We start from the raw sequence: 20,465 nt of genomic DNA, 5'->3' as shown, positions 1-20,465 counted from the left end.
GCCTGCCTTAGCCCTGCTGTGCCACCGACCGGACTTTTAACAGCCTGGTCAGCAGTGCTGACTGGAAACGCCAGGGTCCCTTTTCGACTGGGTGTTCCGGTCAAAAACCGGACGCCTGGTAACCCTACTCTCTGCTCTGGTGCACGGGTGGGGTAGTACAGGGCAGGGCGCGGAGGAAAGCCATTCTTCACCCACCAGGGAGGGAGGGAGCAATGCTGCTATCTCCTGTGTGCCCAGATCCAGGGTCTGGGTGATCCTGTCAGGGGGCTCTTACTGACCGCCTGCCCCACGGATGAGGCGATGTCTCCATTGCAGAACTGTAAATAAGCTGGGAATGGAGTGTTGCTAGAAGCCTTTTCCCCTAGCAGCTGGATTGTTGAGGGCCAGGCTGCTGACCTCTCTGTAATCGTGGTGCTCTGCTCTTCTACCCCAGAGGGAAGGTCGTGCTGGGCTATACGGAGGCAGAGCTGCGGGTGCGTGGTACCGGGTACCAGTTCATCCACGCCGCTGATATGCTGTACTGTGCTGAGAATCACGTCCGAAGTAAGACTGTTAAAAATCTGCAGGTTTGGATAGTTAATCTGAATGCAGTGTGAGTGACAGTCCAGAGACACAGCTGGAGGTGTCTTTGGAGGGAGATGGTAGAAAAGTGTGGAGCCTTCTAGGGCTCTGACAATGTTATCGAAAAGATCTGCTGTAGGCATTATTTGGGGGACGTTGTCTGGCCTATGTTATACTGGGGGGGAGTCAGAGTAGATGATGGCAATGGTCCCTGGGCATGCTGACCTAGAACAAGCTGGCCAGGGTCAGCTGTCCAGCCAACAAGCCTCTGTCTGTGCTGTGTTGTGCATTATACAAAAGTCTGGCTCTGGTGTGCTGGAGGGACTCTGTCTAACTTAGCCAGAACTCCTGTCAGGGGCTCCACAGCAGCACATGCTCTGCCACCTGCAGATGCTGCCCCCTCCACCTGGCCCTTTCAGGGATCGCCCTGGCAGCACCACAGCAAGTAACCCTCTTAGCCCTGTCCATCCCTCCTGCATCCCTGTGCAAGGCTGTGGGCACCCTGGCTGGCTAACCAGTCCTAAGGGCTTCAGGAGAACAGAAATTAGGTAGATTCCCCTTTAAATTCCATTCCTGGCACCAGCTGCTGTAGTCACATGGGAGCAATCTCCACGGGAGCACCACCTGCAAAGCCCTGTTACTCGGGCTTGGTACAGGCTGCCCAGAACATCCCCCAGAAAGAACTGGTGGGAGATAACATCCAGGAGTGCAGGCCATGTCTCCGCCTTCCCTTCTTGTAGAGGTTTTCAGTAAACCCTCCCTTTCAAACAGACTGCAAGGGGGGATGCACTGGGGCTACTGCGGTGCTGCACAGTGCCACCAAGGCTCTGGCGAACACGACTGCTGGGTTACTCTTTGACTCATGGGGCAGGAGCCGAGGGGAGCGGTGCCTGGATCCTTCCTTGTCCCCTTGTGAATCCACACAGGGCTGGGCCCAGTGTGGCCCAGGAACTTCTCCATTGCACACGATGGGTTAGGGGTTTCTACAGATAATTCTCTGCCCATCAGCAGGACCTGACCCTGTGAGGTGCTCAGAAGGGCATTGAGGGTGCTTGGCACCTGCTCAGCCCTTTGTAGGGTAAGAGCTGGCATGAGGAGCTCCAGCGTATGCTGGTGCTCAGGGTTCACCCTCCCACATGGAGTGGAGAGCATCTCTATTTCCCCAGCACAGTGGTGCTGGAACCCTAGGTCACAGCCAAATGTCCCACGTCGGGAAGGCAAGCAATACGACCTGGCTTTCGTAAAGGCATGAGCAATGCCTGATTAATTACTGAATGAAGCATTTCTGAAGGGATGGTGTTGGTGTTAAGGATTGTGAATCTGTTGGACAGATCATGGCTTTGCCTCCTGTTTGTCTGATTAGGAGCCTATGGGGCGATCCACAAACTGAATCGCAGCGATGTTGGACACAATTGCTGCTTCAGGTTCCTGACCCTAAAGCCAGCTTGGTTCAGTTATTTCACCCAGCATCACTAAGTGACTTGAGCCCCTTTCAGTGGTCCTTTCTTGGTGCAACATGTCATACTCACGCTACAGGTGATGGATCTGACCCAAAACACATTGCATGTAACAGAAAGGGAGCCAAGTAAAAAACCCCACACACAGTTTAGCCATAGAAAAAAAGGGGATTCTGTAAAAGCAGCCATATAGAGTTAATTGTTGTTTAAATGGCCTCATTAAACAAGACACAGTTAGTGTGACCCTTATCTGCCCCTGCTGTCAGGTCCCAGCCCCGCTCACATGGGCATTCTAATTTGGGTTGGGGGGAGGGGTAAAATTACCTCTGGGTCTTGTCTGACGTAACCTCTGAAATGGCTATCTTTTTTCTAACATGGCTTTTATAAAGAGCATGGGCCAGATGTTCAGCTGGTGTAAATCAGAAATGCCCATTTACTCCAGCAGAGGATCGGCCCTACTCCTTTATAGGGATAACTGTTCTGCCCCCCTCCCTTCCTAGATAACTTAACACCACAGTGTCGGCAAATAAACGAACACATATGCAAATATTACTAGCATACGTGTCATGAATGAGAAAAATGAAGAATTGTCCTTGAGTGGCATTTGACCAGATTGGATGGGCACAGCTGGGACAGTCTGTATCGAAGGGCTCATGTGCTCCAGGGCGCTTTGTTCTTGCAGAAATCGCAGTACCTTGTGACACCAAGGCTCTGCATCCCTGGATCCATCTCTGCAGATCGGGTGTCGCTCACTGCATTGTCTTGGCATCTCTTTTCCAGTGATGAAAACGGGCGAGAGCGGCCTGACTGTGTTCCGTCTCCTGACAAAAGAAAATCGCTGGAAGTGGGTCCAGGCCAATGCTAGACTCGTCTACAAGAATGGCAAACCCGATTACATCATTGCCACGCAAAGGCCGCTTGTGTAAGTGCCGGGGTACGGGCCTGGAGTGGGTCTAGCCTCTGGAACCCAGGAGAGGTTGTCAGTCTCTTAGTTTCATTTAGTAAGGAAGCTCTGACAGAGTAGGGTAGGTCACTTGCTTCATCTTTCTAGTATGCTGTCTTGCTTGTTGCTTCTCTCAGAAGGAGCAGCATGGATCCCAACTGGGCACTGACTATAATGAAAACAATGTAATAATAATGCCTTGCTCTTATCTGCAAAAAGAAAAGGAGTACTTGTGGCACCTTGGAGACTAACCAATTTATTTGAGCATAAGCTTTCGTGAGCTACAGCTCACTTCATCGGATGCATACTGTGGAAAGTACAGAAGACATTTTATACACACAGTATGTATCCGATGAAGTGAGCTGTAGCTCACGAAAGCTTATGCTCAAATAAATTGGTTAGTCTCCAAGGTGCCACAAGTACTCCTTTTCTTTTTGCAAATACAAACTAACATGGCTGTTACTCTGAAACTTGCTCTTATCTAGCACTCTTCATCAGTAGATCTCAAAGTGCTTTACAAAAGGCACTATCATTATCTCCACTTTACAGATAGGGAAACTGAGGCATAGAGCAGTGAGGTGACTTGCCCAATGTCACCCAGCAGAACCAGGAATAGAAACCAACTCTCCTAAATTCCAGTCCCGAGCTTGAGCCACTAGGCCATGAAATATACGAATTCTTTGAAACTCTCCCATTGCTTGGGATGGCATCCAGGGACAAAAACCACTGTATTATTCTAAAGAACGAGAAAATATTCTGGGTTTGATTCTGATTTCACACCACCTTACATTGGTATACTGGCTAGAGTGGGGAACTTGTGGTTTACTGCCGTGTTGGAACAGAATCAGGCCGTTGTAAGCCTGGGCTCTGAAATTCAACAGTCCCCTCTGGCCTTCGCTAGGGCTGCCTCATCCCTTCTCTGGCCGCTTACTTATGGCAAGAGATGATCGCATACCCCTGCATCTTTCTCAACCCTCACACACTGGAATGAGGAACATCACACTTTTTTATTGAACACATGGTTTTTGTTTTAAAAAAAAAAAATACTCTCCTGCAAATAGCCAGAAACTTCTTATATGGACATACAACATGATCCTGTGTACTACAAGCATACTGCAGATGCTAAGGTGGGAATTATGAAAGCTTGTGTCTTTTAGAGGCTGGTCTTCAGTGATAGCTGTTCTACCTTTTAATCAGGAATGTCACAGGTTTTGCTAGAGCAAAATGTTAAAGACACTTAAAATAATGCAATAAAACAATAAATAATCTTGGGGTTAACCCGTCCTTTAGGATTACGCTCTGAACTGTGGAGTTAGCTGACCCGACCCGGGGGAGGGGCGTTGCAACTCCAGCTTTCAGGAACCAAGTTTGCAGCTGTGACGGTGTTCGCTCACAGTGCCTCCTGCTGACTGTCCCAGGGATTAGCTCTGCTAGCCAGTGTACCCTCTTCTGGCGGCGTCACACCACCATCACTTTGCTCTAGGACCCACGTCATTCCCGTGGCGTCCTCTTCACGCCACCACCCTCCAGCCATCTCATGCTCTATTCTCCCCCTTTCCGGAGGAATTGCAGTCTGCTGTCTGGCCACTTCCCTCAGTGGCAACTGAAACCAGTTGTCTGGCCACTTCCTCTGTGGCAGGTGGGGGGACCCTGGCCCTCTCACTACTCCAGGTCCCAGCTCAGGGACCCTGTAGATGGCCACCACTTGCTGCGTCCCCTCTGACTCCTCCATTCATTTCCCTGGGCCACTTCCCTGCAGCCCCCAGCACCCTCTTCAACCTTGCCTCAGGGCCCCAGCCTGTGAATCCTGCAGCCAACCAGGCACCATCTTTAGCTCCACCCTGCTCTGTCCAGGATACTAGTTCCCTTCTGCCTGGTCAGGAGCCTGATCTTCTCTCATCAAGCTCCAGTCAGCTTCTGAACTTGCTCTGCCCTGCAGCTCTTCTCATATGGGCCTGCCCAACCCTGATTGGCTGCTCCTCGCAACCCCTTTCCTATTGGCTGCTTTTCATGCAGCCATCTGATTAACCCCTAACAGTCCAGTGTGGGACAGTCACCCCATCACAGCAGCTCGCAGAAAAGGGGCATGGGTGGCTCCATGCAGGGAACTGCATGGGGCTTTACCCCTTGCTGCAGGGAAGAGCTCAGACAGGGGAATCACCTCCCCAGTGGAGCAAATTTGCCTGCGTGCTACCTCCTTGCAGCTGTAGATGGTTTCCCCAAAGCTGTGCTGGGAATGCGCCTCCCCCTGGGTGAGCCTGCAGTGCGAGCCCCTGGAAAAGCCTGGCCAGCCCAGCTCCAGGACAGGCAGCTCCAGGCCCAGCTGCTTGGGAAAGTAGGTGACTTGGGAGCAGCTCAGAGGTGTGATGCAATTACTTCACTGCCCCTTCCTTGGCCCAGGGGCAACACGGACACCTGGAGGAGTGTAAGACATGGTGTTGTCAAGCACCAAGCCATGCAGCTCACAACCAGGAAAACTTGCCAAGCAGCTGAACTGATACTTTGTGATGGTGGCATGGGGCTGTGGGAGAGCCTTAAAAATTGGGGCCAGATGCAGGATGTTCCACACAATGTGGCACACTTGAGCCGCATTATGCAACAGGCCAGTTATTAAGACAAGCCAACGATACTCTCTGCGGCTGATCCTGGAAACCTTTTCTCCTGCAAATAGTCCTGACACTTGTGTGTGGTCTCCAACTTCTATGGAATTTCTCCCGTGCATGGGAACTACCTGCAGGAGTGAGGACGTCTCCCTTCACCCCCTATCTCCCCTTCAGCAGTCATGAAAACACCACAAACACAACTTCAGAGGGTTTTCCCTCAGACTTTGCTTTGATCATGGGCTGCATTTTAGGGAGGTATATGCTTGAACCCACATCAATGAACTCCCTGGCAAAAGTCCCATTGACTTCAATAGCACAAGATTGTGGCAGATACCCGGATATCACTTATATCATCAGCTGGGCATATGTGAGCTTGCTGTTGATGCACAATCCCTAGCCTAGAACATCCCTCTACCATATGGGAATATCCCTCAGCGAGACCTTACCTGCACGCAAAACAGCTGATAAATGCTATTGGGGTTTTTTTCAAGTCTTGGTTAGTGTCATTCTTCATTCTGTCCGGAGTTTCTGTTTCTGTTTTGTCCAGGATGCAATATGAACCCGGTGCAGCTACTTGACTTTGTACATGCACCAGAGAACCCTACACAACTCCCCTGTTTTAAGAACCCTATGTTAGTTCTGCATCAGATTCCAAAATTAAAATCAAGGTTTTCCAGGAGCATAGGAATGGCCTGACTGGGTCAGACCAATGGTCCATCTAGTCCAGTATTCTGTCTCCAACAGTGGCCAGCACCAGCTGCTTCAGAAGAAGAAACTTTGGAGGAGGCAGTGATGGAGAACTTTGGCAGGCTGGATTTTGTTACTCCTTGCAACATAATTATCAGCAATGGGGTGCTGGTGTGTGTTTAATGGAAAGTTGATTTTGAACTACATTCCTTTCTCTTGGCAGTGTTAAAATCCAGTTTTGTACGAGTGCAGCCTTCTGAAAGGATTGTATGTGAGGAAGACTTCAGACTATTTAATATCTCCTTTACCTTCTGTGCACTGAGGTCACTTGCCTCAGTTCCCCTCCCTCACCCCACATAGAAGGTGCAAGCTTCCAAAAAAGATCTTTGATACCAGTGTTGATTATGTGAGCACTAGGGGGAATCAGCAAGGCGATATTAACCTCTGTGGTGAGTCATTCTAGGTTTCCTTGTGGGTATGTGTCCATAACCAATCTTGTCTTTGTTCTGTGCAGAGATGAAGAAGGAGGGGAGCACCTTCAGAAGCGTTCTATGCATCTTCCTTTTACCTTTACTACAGGAGAGGCACTATTATATCAAACGCCCTACCCACTTCCTGGCTTCCCTGACCCTTTCAACAGCAAAGGGGAAAACAACAGATCCAAAAAGAATTCTCACGATAAAGGGGGAAGGTCCCAGAAGGACAATGTAGACCCAAACTCTCTTCTGGGAGCCATGATGAGGCAAGATGAGGCTGTTCATGTCTCCCATCCAGCTTCTACTCCCAAACATTCCTTCAGCAGCAATCTCTTCAGCCACCTGGGAGAATCTGGTTTATTTGGGACTGGAGGAGACAACTGGAATGCAGTTGCTAATCCATTGTCCTTTGGGGAAAATAGTCCCAAGCAGGAGCTGGCTGACTTGAGGCAAGGGGACCCACTGTTGACCACGCTGGATTCTCTCTCGATTAGCAGTGATGAAAACTGTTCAAATAATGAGCTGTTTAATGCTTTGGAGGGTCTGGGGCTGAATGCTGAGGATCTGGAGCTCTTGCTGTTGGATGAAAGGATGGTGAGGGTAGAAACGGACCTAGATTATATTCCTTCTCTGAACGATCTATTAACAAACAATGAAATCCTCTCCTATATTCATGGTTCACTTGTAAACAAATGTGAGGATGAGCCCACTGGGGAGCAGCAGGCCTGTTCCTTGTCAGACCCAGGCCAGAATCCAAGCAAAGATGCAGTGGTGTATCCATCTCAGATGCCAGAGAAAGGATCCCAGTGCTCACACCAGTCCCTGCCACAAAACCAGCAATCGCTGATCTTGCATCTCCCTCAGCAAATGCAGCAGCACATTGTGACCCAAAACCAGCAGAGCAGCCAGCCATGGGAGCAGCTGTTGCCCTCAGTTCTCAGTCAGCCAACGCCCCTGCTGATGAAGCAGGCTGATGAGGATAAGCAGCAGTCTAGCAGTCTACAGTGGAGGCCGCCAGCAGGAACAGCTGAGCTCGGGCTGTCTCAGTTTGTACAGTCACCTCTTGGTAATCAGCAGCAGAGTCCACAATGGGTCATCCCTCATGGATCAAACCATCTCCATCAATCCATAGAAATCCCTTACAAACATCAGCAACATGGGCAGCAGCTGGAGAGCAGCCTACACTCAGTGCAGGGAGCACATCAACCATTCCTGCAGCAAAGCCAGCCCTGCATCCAACAAAACCAGATCCAGGCGCGCACAGAGCCACAGCTGAAACAAAAACCCAACCAGCACTGGTTAGTGAACGGCCTGTGCAGCCATGCCTCCTCCAACCAACCAACCCTAGGGAGTAACACGTGGCAGGGCTATAGCTACAGGCCTGAAAGTCAGCCAGCCAGGGGCCTCCCAGCACAGACCAATATCTATGGTGTCGAGCAGGAGCTGAGCTCCCAGCTCCGCCCATCTCAGATGCCAAACACGGGAGTGTCCACCATTCATTTTTACCTGAACAGGCTGTCCAACATGGAGATAGGAGATAGAGAAGCATCCCAAGAAGAGATGACTCTGTGTTCGGGTTTTCTCCCCCCTTCCTCATATCAGGTCATTTCTCCAAAGCAGCTGACCCCTGTTCCTTCAGTGTCCCAGTACCTGTGTCCAAATTCAGCCTTGGAACACTTTGTGAATATCCATGGAGAACGGGATGCCTCCATGCACTCCTACAGCACACACACATCATTGTCACACCAGGGTAATATCCGTAAGGTGAGCAGCTCTTTTACATTGAGCTAAAGATTCCCTGAATCTGTTACGTGTTTCAGGGAGTGCCTCATCTAGTGCCGATTTTATTAATTCGGGGACTAACTCTCCTCCCATTTACACCATTGTAAATCAGGAGCAACTCCCCTGGAGTCCATTGACTTACACCAACGTCAAGCAGACATCAGAGGAGGACCTGCCCCATTGGCCAACCCTTCTGAAAAGTGACTAATGGGGTGAGGTGCCTCACGTTTCGGATGTCCCACCGGAGGTACCTGAAAGGGGCCCACTGTTCAGAGGGTGGGAGTTCAGCAGTGTCTAACAGTTGGGCCCCTTTAAGGAGTCTCAAGATGGGCACCTGAAATCACTAGCCCTTTTTGAAACTCTAGGCTTCTCCTTTAGTCTGCCAATACACACACATTAAGTTAGTCTGCCAGAGTGTCCTAGTGAATTGTGGTGAAAAATAGGCCTTTGTTAACCCTTTCTCCTATGATGAATTAAAGAACAAAAGAATGGAGAACATGCTGCATGGATTCCTGTCCTTAACAGGTGAACACCCCTGGCTCAAACTTCCTTAGGGATCATGGCACACAGTGTGAGACAAAATCCTCACCTCTGTATTTATGGACAGAAATGCCGAAAGAGTGACTGTTGCAATATGCCCATTGTTATTGCTCTTGCAAAACAAAGGTGAAGGATTGATTTTTGCAGCAAAGATGTCAAAGTGCCTTTAGAACAAAGCCTTCTATAGGCCAGTTATCTGACAGTGCTACTCACATGTAATATCTGAGCGCTTCACGCTCTTACGTGTAAGTCATCTCATGTGCCCCCTTAAGGCAAGGCAACGCTGTTATCCCTGTTTTACAAACTGAAGCACAGAGAGACTAAAATGGCTTCCGCAGGGTCACACCGCAAGCCTTGGGAGAGCAGCGAGTAAAGCCGGGTCTCCCATGTCCCAGGCAAGCCCCCTGCCCACCTTCCTCTCCTGTAGTCAGCCTGTGCCGCAGCTCTTCGGCTGCAACTGAGTGGGGCACAAGACAGTTTGGAGAGGGGGATGCTGTGCAGAAGTGTCCTTCGCACTGTATGTAGCCTCACCCCCACCCCCGTGAGGCTGTTATCCTCCTTGTACAGATCGGGGTGCAACCAGAAATGTCCTAAAGAGGGGTATGTCTTTACCGAACCCCCCCCTCCTTCTGGAGCGGGCCCGGCACAGGAGGAGATGGGGGAGGCAGCGGGAGGAGATGGCAGCCTGGGGTTCTGGAAAGCAGTGCAGAGGTGGCTCGGGTTAGAGGGGGGCTCAGCCCCCACCCAATCTATCTCTGCCTCTGGGGCACAAACCTGAGCACCAGGCACAGTGCTTAAAGTGCCAAGGATCATGGCGGGGAGGGGTCGCAGCCCCAGAAACCACTTTGCATCCCTGGTTCAATCTTACAGCCTTTTAGTAGAGCTGCTGTGCTGCTTCCTCATCAACCCAGGCTCCACTCTGCCTCTTGCCACCCAGCTCCACTCACTGCCTCCCCATTGGTGAGCCATTTGGGAGCTGAGAGCCAATCAGGTTCTGAACAGCTCTCTCCCCTGCCCCAGCAGTGGGCAAGGGTAGGGCACAACTCTGCCAATGGAGAAGCAGTAACTAGAGCTGGGTGGTGTGGGGCAGAGCCCCTCCCCTACATGAGTGGTGGAGAGGTGGTTAGGCCAGCAAATGGCATTTCGACCCGTCCTGGGCTGTGGCTCCATCTTATGCTTCTTTCCTATGTTCAAGGACTGGCCCTTGGTGAGAGAGAAGCCAAGAGAGGCCAGGACTGGGGCCAAGAATGGATTCTCCTTGTTGCACCCCAGTGAGGCACAGGGACAGGAAATGACTTACCCCAGGTCACACAAGAAGTCTGTGGCAGACCAAGGAATTCCTAGATTCATTGATTCCTAGATTCCAAGGCCGGAAGGGACCATTGTGACCATCTCATCTGATCTTCTAGATAGCCCAGGGCAGAGAACTGCCCCAAAATAATCTCTAGAGCAGATCTTTTAGAAATTGAATCTGTCTCTCCCGGGTCCCAGATGACACTTTCCCCACTGGCCCATCCTTCCTATCAGTAAAGCTTACATCTTTACCTTCAGTGTTTAAAACATTAAATCCTCCAGAACCCCTAACGTTTTCTCTCTGTCCTCCCTCAGCCCGAAAATGATTGTGTTTTGACCAACGCTAATGTGGGATACCCCAGAGACTGCCTCCTGCCCATCAGAAACCCTGCTTCCTCAGATGAGCTGCATTCCTGCACAGAACTGCTTCCAAATCATTCTAATCCCTCCAGCAGTGGCTTTTATCTTTAAGAGTGGGCGATTAGATTGGCCAAACCAGGATTATTCAGACCATATGGAGAAATGGTTGTGTTTTAAGTTATGGAAAACAAGCAGCTATTTTTTTTCTGGCTATTTTTGTCTCGTCTTTCCTTTTATTGTTTTTATCAACCTCACATGATAGTGATTTTGACAGACAGGGCTTGGCCCTGAGTGAGAAGGAACTTCACGTGGTAGAGTTTAATTTTCACAAAGATATTACTGATCTGAGCATTAATGTTCCATCTACAAATGTGTAGTAGGGAAACAACTTTTAATTCTTCACAACCCCTCTGTAATGCATTTATAAAAATAGCCCGGGCTTGAGCTATGTACACAAAGTCTCATATGTCCGATTATCTTGGAATGGCTGAGAGTTTTTTGTGTTCTTTGCTTCATCAGTTGAGAGTTTCCAAATGTCAGGGCCCTATCTGTTTTCCTTTCATGTTTCCCTGGTAGGGGTATCGATTGCAGAAAGGCAGAGCCATCCAGCTACAAAGGAAAATCAGCTTGGAAATATCTTGATCTAGCCTCATATCTTTCTTCTGTAGCAGTCTTTTAAATTGAATACAGAACTACATTTTAACATCAACAAAGACTACCCTGTTGAAGATGTGACATTGACATAAATCTTGCACTTTGATGAAAAGAGTTCTCTATTGCTCTACACTCATTTTTAGTTCTACTGTTACTTAAGATTGTTGGGTTGGGGGAAGGGGGGAGTTTAAACACATTTTACCGGTCTCTACAATTTAGGACATTTTTGTTTCTGTCGTTGAGCTCAGAGGTTCAACAGTGTAGATATTGTTTTGGTGAAGCCGCACCACTGTAAAAAAGGCAAGATGTAGAATTTCACTAACTGTGCACAGATTGTAATTAATCTCTTCCTGCTGGGTTTGCCAAAGCTTTTTGATTTGTTACAGTTTGCTTTTCCAAAAAAAACCACATTTCCCTAATGACATGGTTGACCATGAAACCAATTGCATTCATCAGCAAGTTACCGCCGTGAATGAATACATGAGCTGCTGCTTTTCCAAACATCGCTCTAAAGTCACATTCCACTAAGTCTGCAAACAACTGACCTATATTCTCATATTACATGGGTCCTTTCACAGTCAGGCTTCAACATCCATAAGAGACATTGTCATTAACTGATTCCACAGATTAGAGCGTTAGGTATTGTAGTAAATATCACTGATTGTCATTTTGTTGTCTTCTGTATGATATGCCCAAATTGGTTGGTTTTGATTCTCAGAGTACCTAGCATGTATTCTGTCTGAAAGTTGATCTAAACCACCAAGATTATTCAAAGCCACAGGAGCTCATGTGTAGGTACTTAACTATAAAAAATTAGGAGCAGACTGGCATATAAACCATATGTTGTATCTGTGCCTAAAAAGATTGCAAATAAAGTAGAGGACTTGACTAGTTCAGAGGAAGAGTCATTTTACTGTACAGAGAAGTTTGCAATATGATAAAGAAAATAAGTATAATGATACTTAATTTTAAATGCTTAACATAGTGATATTTTCCCACAAAAGAAGTACAACCCATACATATGTATATAATGTGAGCCCACAGATATATTTTTATGCTACTCCAGCAGAGAAAAACATATCTTCCCAAGGTATTCAAGTAACATCCTTTGGAATGAGAAAAATAAGAGTGTTCAAAGGATCAGAAATTTTTCTTCGAGTGCTTGTTCACGTTCATTCCACATTAGGTGTGTGCGTGCCGCGTGCATGAGTGTTGGAAACTTTTTCCCTTAGCGGCTCCCAGCGGGGCTCCCCGAGTGGCACCACTGTGCCGTGCATATATACCCCTGCCGGCCCGACCCCCTCCAGTTCCTTCTTACTATCCATGGCTGCGTTGGAACAACCTCTCTCTCTCTCTCTCTCTCGTAGAAGAGCAGTCCCTTAGCCTTCAGAGTAACTGTTATCAGTTAGTTAACATACCTTTATTGTGGACACTTAAGTGATCAGGTACTTGGAGGCTTCCAGCACCCGCCGCAGGCCCACAGCTTCAAAGCTTGCGCCACACGCCGCAAACCTATGCCAGTTAGTGACCCCCACGACTTGTGTCTACGTTGCCTGGGGGATGGACATCAAACTGAATGGTGTAGGCATTTAAGCCAAGAAGGAAAGAAAGAGACTTCAGTTTAAAGCAGCTGTTGATGGAGGCTGCATTGCAGCCACTGGGCCCAGAGCGCCCAACACCAGCTCAGGCTTCCTTGGTGTGTAGTGCCCTGCAACCGTTGGGAGACCCGGCACCTGCTCAGCACTGTAAACTGTCAGCCCCAGAGCGCCAGACTAGGCCTTAGCACCGCTCAGCCTGCCCCGTGCGGCCCCCGGCGCAGCCGAAAGGAAGGCACGGTCGTTCCCCTCACAGGAGGCTGGTGCCTCCCAAGGCCCCGAGCGCTGATAAGAGCAGGAAGGTCGCAGTACCGGCGCCAACACCAGCGGTCCCGGCAGCACAAGCCCCCCCGAGCCCAGACCTAAGTGAGCTCAGTGCAGACAATGGGCTCAAGGGCATAACAGATCAGTCCTCCAGGCCGGGCACCTTTGAGGCTGCAAAGGACCGCATCAGGCTGTCGGCGGCGAGCCCCTTCCCGTATGGGGAGAACCCTCCAGCACCTATGCCTCGGGTGCCGTCGAGGGGTAAGCCGGCAATGATGTGCCGCTCGAGGACACCATCCCAGCACCACTCCCGGAGTTGGCCCCGGTCGAGCTCTGACTCCGCGGACTCACAGTTGCCAGCGGTCCAGAAGGAGGTCGTGGCACCGGGAGTGGGTCGACGCAAGGAAGCACCAGAAAGGGCACACCACTCTCTGGCACCACCCAGAAACCAGCACTGCGAGGAGTTGAGATGGCCCTCGCCAGAGGACTCTCACAGACGGTCCTGGTCCAGGGAACGCCAGCACCAGTCCTGGTCCAGATTCTGGTCCTGGTCTTGGGGATACCGGTACTGCTCCCGCTCAGCCAGGAGCCACTCATTCTCCTGTCGGAGCAGATCGTTGGCACCACCATGGCCTTCACAATCGGCGTCGCCGTAGTCCGGCACCGACACCAGCCACTATAGGTACCTGCACCGGGCCCCAGACAGCAGGGACCCTCAGGTGGGCTGGCAACCCACGCCATTGGCCCTTCTGGACGCCCGGGCCTATCAGGAGCACCAAGGGGCCCCATCCAGGGCAAGTTACTTGGTGCAGCAGTCCTGGTGCCTGCACCGACGCCAGACGGTGCCGGAGGCTACAGTATCGAGGCCCCCAGCATCCCCCCAGGATAAACCGGAGAGACCAGCACCGAGTCCGGTGCCGTCCCATGGATTCCCGCCCCAGCCTGAGCCGGAGGCCCCTCCCACAGGAGAAGGGGAGCAGGAGGACCAACCAGAGGGGGTCGAGCAGCAGCTAACCTCCTCGTCATCCCCGGATGAGGCGGTGGTGGGTACAGATATGTCCAGTCCTCCACCGATAGACCATAGAGCCCACCAGGAGTTTCTGCGCAGGCTCACCCAGAACTTGGGGTTCCAGGCCAAGGAGACGGTTGAGCAGGAGGACCCCATGGTGGACATTTTGAACCCCGAAGGTTCATCCAGAATAGTGCTCCTGCTCATTAAGACCATTCAGTCCAAGTATAAGACCATATAGCAGACCCCAGCCTCCAGTGCTCCAATGGCTACAGAAGTGGAGCGTAAATACTTTGCCCCATCTAAGGGCTATGAGTTCCTGTTCTGCCACCCAAGTCCATGCTCCCTAGTGGTCTCAGCGGTAAACGAAAGGGAGAGCCATGGACAGCAGGCCCCGGACCCTAAGGCCAAGGAGGCAAAATGCCTGGACCTTTTTGGCAGAAAGGTGTACTTATCTGGGGGCCTTCAGTTGAGGATTGCAAACCATCAGGCCATCCTCAACCAGCACAATTTCAACTACTGGGCGGCAGTGGGGAAGTTTAAGGACAACCTCCCATAAAGTTCCCAACAGGAGTTCACGTCCCTGGTGGACGAGGGCAAGGCAGTAGCCAAGACCTCTCCAGGCCTCCTTGGATTCGGCTGACTCGGTGGCTAGAACAATCGCGTCAGGGGTGGTCATGGGGTGCTCACTGTGGCTCCAGGAGTCAGGCCTGCTGCCCGAGGTCCAGAATACACTCCAGGACCTCCCCTTTGAGGGGTCCGGGCTCTTCTCGAACCAGACAGACACGAGGCTGCACAGCCTTAAGGACTCGCGAGCTATGCTTAAGTCACTGGGTATGCATGCCCTGGCGACCCAGAGGAAGCCCTTTCAGCTGCAGCCTCCCCCTCAACGCCAGTACCAGGCTCGCCATAGGCATGAGCCTTACCATAGGCGAGGCAGGGATAACAGGAGATGGTGCAACAACAGTAACAATAATGTGCCGGGCCAGAACCAAGGCCAGCACAAACCCCAGCCGGGCACTAAGCCAGGCTTTTGAAGGTGCGCTCAAGGACAGTGTACCAGACCAGACATAGAACCATAGATTATCAGAGTCGGAAGGGACCTTAGGAGATCATCTAGCCCAACCCCCTGCTCAAAGCAGGACCAATCCCCATTTTTTTTGCCCCAGATCCCTAAATGGCCCCCTCAAGGATTGAACTCACAACCCTGGGTTTAACAGGCCAATGCTTGAACCGCCTGTCCCGTTTCTCCCATACATGGTCCACCATTACATCAGACCATTAGGTCTTACGCACGGCGCGGAACGGCTACTCGATGCAGTTTGCCTCCCTCCTCCCATCCCCCTTCCCCGTCCCTCTTCAGGGACCCCTCTCACAAACATCTCCTAGAGAAGGAAGTCCGCTTGCTGCTAGAGGCGGGGGCGGTAGAGGCGGTGCCGCACAGCCTAAGGGGAAAGGGATTCTACTCCCGGTACTTCCTCATTCCCCAAGGCCAAAGGGGGCCTTCTCCGCATCCTAGACCTGCGCAGGCTCAACAATTTCCTGGTCAAGGCCCGGTTCCATGTGGTCCCTCTGGGCACCATCATCCCTTCCCTGGATCCGGGGGACTGGTATGCTGCCCTTGACATGAAGGATGCGTACTTTCATATCGCCATTCACCCAGCACATCGGTGGTTCCTACACTTCACTGTGGGCCAAGAACATTACCAGTTTGCGGTTCTCCTGTTCGGTCTAGCCACAGTCCCACGGGTGTTCATGAAGTGCATGGCGGTGGTGGCAGCCTTTTTATGGAGGCAGAGAATCTGGGTGTACCAGTACCTCGACGACTGGCTCCTGGCAGGCCGATCCGAGGTGGAAGTGCGAGGCCAAGTGGAGGTGGCCCTGAGATTGTTCCACAAGCTGGGGCTCCTGGTCAGCGTCCCCAAGTACACGCTCGTACCCACACAGAAAGTGGAATTAATAGGGGTGGTCCTGGACGCAGGCCAGGGCAAGCCTTCCAGTGTCCCAATTCCAGGCTATCCAGCAACCGATGGCCTCCCTGCACCAGTTTCCAACGACAAAGGCCAGGTGCTGCCTGCGGCTGCTCGGTTACATGGTGGCATGCACGCACGTGGTCAGGCATGCCAGACTGAGACTCAGGACTCTGCAGATGTGGCTCGCTCGGGTGTACCGCCCACACAGGGACCCCCTGGACTTGGTAGTGACAGCCCCAAGGGACGTGCTGGACTCCCTGCTGTGGTGGCAGTCCCAGCCTGTGGTTTGCAAAAGCATCCCCTTTGCCGCCCCACAACCAGACCTGATGCTGGTGGTGGACACATCAGACCACGGATGGAGGGCCCACCTGGGGGGACCTCATGATGCAGGTGTTGTGGTCTGGAGCAGAGTGGTCGCTCCATATCAATGTGAAGGAGCTCAAGTCAGTTCATCTCACCTGCCAGACCTTTCATGCCACTCTGAGTGGTCACAGCATGATAGTTCTGACAGACAATACTGCAGCCACGTTTTACATAAATAAACAGGGTGGGGCTCGTTCCTCGCCACTCTGTCGCGAGGCTCTCCTCCTCTGCGACCTCTGCATAGCCCATGCAATTCACCTCGAGGCGTCGTATCTCCCAGGGGTGCGGAACGAGCTGGCGGACTCCCTCAGCAGGTCGTACCACATGCACGAGTGGATGCTCAGGGCGGAAGTCATGCTTTCGCTCTTCCGCAGGTGGGGGTTTCCCTGGGTAGACCTGTTTGCCACCAGGGCCAACGCCCAGTGCTCACAGTTCTGTTTGTTCCAGGGCCGCAGCCTGGGCTCACTTGCAGACGCGTTTGTGATCCTGTGGAGAGGGGACTTGATGTATGCCTTCCCCCCCACTCCCCTTGGTGCACAAGGCCCTACTCAAGGTGCGCAGGGACAAGGCGGCGGTGATGCTCATTGCCCCAGCCTGGACCTGCCAGCACTGGTACACATCACTCCTAGAGCTGTCGGTGGAGGCCCTAGTAGTCCTGCCCCTACACCGGGACCTCATTACGCAGGACGGCAGGTGGCTTCTCCACTCCAGCCTACAGTCACTGTACCTGATGGCGTGGAAGCTCTGTGGCTAAACATCCTGGTGAGCCAGTGCTCCCTTCCCGTGCAGCAGATTCTGCTTGGCAGTAGAAAGCCCTCTACCAGGGCGACCTATATGGCCAAGTGGAAAAAGTTCTCATGTTGGTGTGAACCATGACAGATGCGGCCGTGCCAGGTCCAGTGCAGGCCAGCCTGGAGTACCTCCTGCACTTCAAGCAGCAAGGGCTAGCCCCATCCTCACACAGAGTACACCTGGCCAGCCATCTCCGCCTTCCATTCGGGGTTCTCAGGGGACTCAGTGTTTTCCCACCCAATGGTGGGACAGTTCCTTAAAGGGTTGGAGAGGGTGTTTCCATATTCCCCCCCCCCAGTCCCTCCATGGAACCTTAACCTGGTCCTCTCTAAACTCATGGAACCCCCTTTCAGGCCCCTTGCTTCCTGTTCTCTCCTCCACCTTTCCTGGAAGGTGGCATTTCTGGTTGCCATTACCTCGGCCAGAAGGGCATCCCTCACCTCTGAGCCCTCACCTCTGAGCCACCGTATACAGTATTTCACAAGGACAAGGTGTAGCTCCAGCCACACCCCAAGTTCCTCCCTAAGGTAGTCTCCCAATTCCATTTGGGCCAGTACATTTGTCTGCCGATGTTCTTCCCAAAACCCCATACAGACCTGAGTCACCGCAGCTTGCACACTCTGGATGTGCGTCGAGCGCTGGCGTTCTATTTGGAGCGCACCAAGCCCTTTCACAAATCCACGCAGCTGTTTGTGGCTGTAGCCAAGAGAATGAAAGGCCTCCCAGTGTCAGCGCAGCGGATTTCATTTTGGATTACAAGCTGCATCCGGGCATGCTATGAGTTCGCAGGTGTTCCGGCCCCGGCGGTCACGGCCCACTCAACCAGGGTGCAAGTGACTTCCACAGTGTTCCTGGCACAGGTCCCAATCCAGGAAATCTGCAGAGCAGCCACCTAGTTCTTGGTGCACACCTTCACGACCCACGGGTCAACCAGCAGACCAGAGAGGACACAGTGGTTGGCAGAGCGGTCCTCCAAGCAGTTGTTCCATGACTCCTACCCTCCTCCAGAGGTAAGCTTGTGATTCACCTAATGTGGAACGGACGTGAACAAGCACTCGAAGAAAAAAACGGTTACTTGCTTTCTCCTAACTGTTGTTCTTCGAGATGTGTTGTTCACGTCCATTCCACCACCCACCCTCCTACCCCTCTGTCGGAGTCGCCAGCAAGAAGGAACTGGAGGGGGTCAGGCTGGTAGGGGTATATGTGCATGGTGCAGTGGCGCCGCTCAGGGGGGCCCCGCCGGCCCAACGGGAGCCGCTAAGGGAAAAAGTTTCCGACACTCGTGCACACGCACACCTAATGTGGAATGGACTTGAACAACACATCTCGAAGAACAACAGTTACGAGAAAGTAAGTAACCGTTTTTTATGGCCACCTGTTGTCAGAAACCTAACATAAAATAACATCCTTTCTGTGTGATCAGCCTTGGTTTTGCATTAACGTTACATTCTTTTTATTTCAATAAATGGTTTTGGGTCTTAGCACTTCTGTGATTCCCTTCCTTGATGTCCGCTCTTGTTATTTATTATAAACAACCACAGTGAAGTTCAACTTTCACTTCTTGTCCTTTGTGTCATTAGAGCCCTGATCCTGTAGCCACACCATTCCACACGTGATGAGGGGTTGATTTTTTTTCCTTTAAACATTACCAGTGTAATTTTATCATTGGCTTCAATAGGAGCAGAGGAAATACCTGTGTATGGGTGAAGACTTGTAAAGAAATTTGTCCACTGGATTTGACTTGAAACGTCAGATCACTGTAGTGCAAGACACTGTACAAACACAGTGAGAGAGTACTTGCCTCAGAGGACTTCCACAGACTAAATAGACAAGGGTTGGGAGAGGAATGGAGAAGTGATTCACCCTAGGTCATAGATCAGGTCAATGGGACAGTTGTAAATAGAACCCATATCTTCTGGTTCCCAGGCTGACACCCTATCTGCTAGGTCACACTGCTTCAGGAATTGCTACCCGCAAAATTGGTCCAGCGTGTCAGGCTGCTAAGTCATTATAAACACTTCTTCCCCACACCAGTGTTTAAATGATCTCTTGTTTATTGCTGATTAAAATCTGAGTATCAGCAGCTCAGACCTCACAGGCAACCCTCCAATAGCAAACTAGTATATGTACACAAAGGAGGAAAAACAACCATCCACACTAAGCTTAGAAATAGGATGTCAGGGGCTTGATTTCTTTTTAAACCCAGCCTACAGTTGTGCACAGGAGAAATTAATTGCTGGAGCAAATGTGGGTCAGCAGACATCTAATTACTAGAGCTGATCAGGAATCTTCTTCCAAAACCATTAATCTTGTTTTGCTCTCAATCACTTGTGCTTGGCAAAAGAAATATGTGACAAGAGCGGGCCAGATGACTACAGGAGAGTAACAGAAGGCAGATATATTAGCCCAAGGTTAAGTAGGTCCCTTTTCCCTGGGTAAGGTAACAGGGAAGGTTTTTTTTTTCTCTCCAGCCCTCGTACCCCCCGGCGCGTACTTCAGGAGGTGAAGGCCGCCTTGACCCCTGCTGCTCGGGCTTATGTTAACTGAGTCTTGCGTGAGGGCGCACCCCGCCCATCCTCTACCCCAGGCCTGCCGGACCTTTCCATTGGGCCCCTACCCTGCCGATCCTAACAAACCCCTCACCCTTTCACTGCAAGCCGGCTACATGAACTGCAGCCGGTCAGTTTTCAAATCGCACCACGGAATTATTTATACACACTCACGCTTCACACCCTTCACCGGGGTCAAGTCTAGGGCCTCAATCTCCGCATACACGGAGGAGAGGCCAACTCCTGCTACCCCGGGGGTCTCTCCTCTAGGGCCCGCCTCAACGGTCGCCTCGGGGTTCGCGGGGGGTTGGAGTAGTATCCGGGCAGAAGGAGCTTCCTCAGGGGTCTCAGAGGGGAGGGTCTCTCATGGAGGGGGGATTCTGCCCTCCAATGCCAGTCTGTCTTCCCCTCCCGACACCAGCAGATGGATCTCACTCGTGGCCGTAGCAGAAGGCTCAATATCAATGCTTCCCTTCCTGGTCTTCCGGGGGGCTTCCACATCGGATGGGTGCAGCGGAGCTCGAGCCTTCTGCTTGCCTCGCTTCCCCTGGACTAGGGTCCAGC

The 20,465-nt window shown here is 51.5% G+C and overlaps 2 protein-coding genes across 2 annotated transcripts in view; both read left to right on the top strand.

The window, feature by feature from the left end:
* LOC140895914 (aryl hydrocarbon receptor) overlaps positions 1-12,328 on the top strand; it is a 131,221-nt gene extending 118,893 nt beyond the window's left edge. Inside the window, exons 8-11 of the mRNA XM_073306818.1 lie at positions 434-543; positions 2,799-2,940; positions 6,766-8,491; positions 10,658-12,328. Coding sequence (XP_073162919.1) covers positions 434-543; positions 2,799-2,940; positions 6,766-8,491; positions 10,658-10,813 — 2,134 coding nt within the window. The 3' untranslated portion in view covers positions 10,814-12,328. The remainder of the gene's footprint in view (positions 1-433; positions 544-2,798; positions 2,941-6,765; positions 8,492-10,657) is intronic.
* A 3,522-nt stretch (positions 12,329-15,850) lies between these two features.
* Positions 15,851-20,465, top strand: part of LOC140895266 (uncharacterized) — a 32,228-nt gene continuing 27,613 nt past the window's right edge. The window contains exons 1-2 of the mRNA XM_073304712.1: positions 15,851-16,337; positions 16,805-16,934. Of these exons, the coding sequence (XP_073160813.1) occupies positions 15,851-16,337; positions 16,805-16,934 (617 nt within the window). The remainder of the gene's footprint in view (positions 16,338-16,804; positions 16,935-20,465) is intronic.

Source organism: Lepidochelys kempii, chromosome 11 (genome assembly GCF_965140285.1).
Source record: "Lepidochelys kempii isolate rLepKem1 chromosome 11, rLepKem1.hap1, whole genome shotgun sequence".
NCBI lineage: Eukaryota > Metazoa > Chordata > Testudines > Cheloniidae > Lepidochelys > Lepidochelys kempii.
The sequence above is the reverse complement of the archived record's forward strand: the minus strand, read 5'-3'. Positions and strand labels throughout refer to the sequence as shown.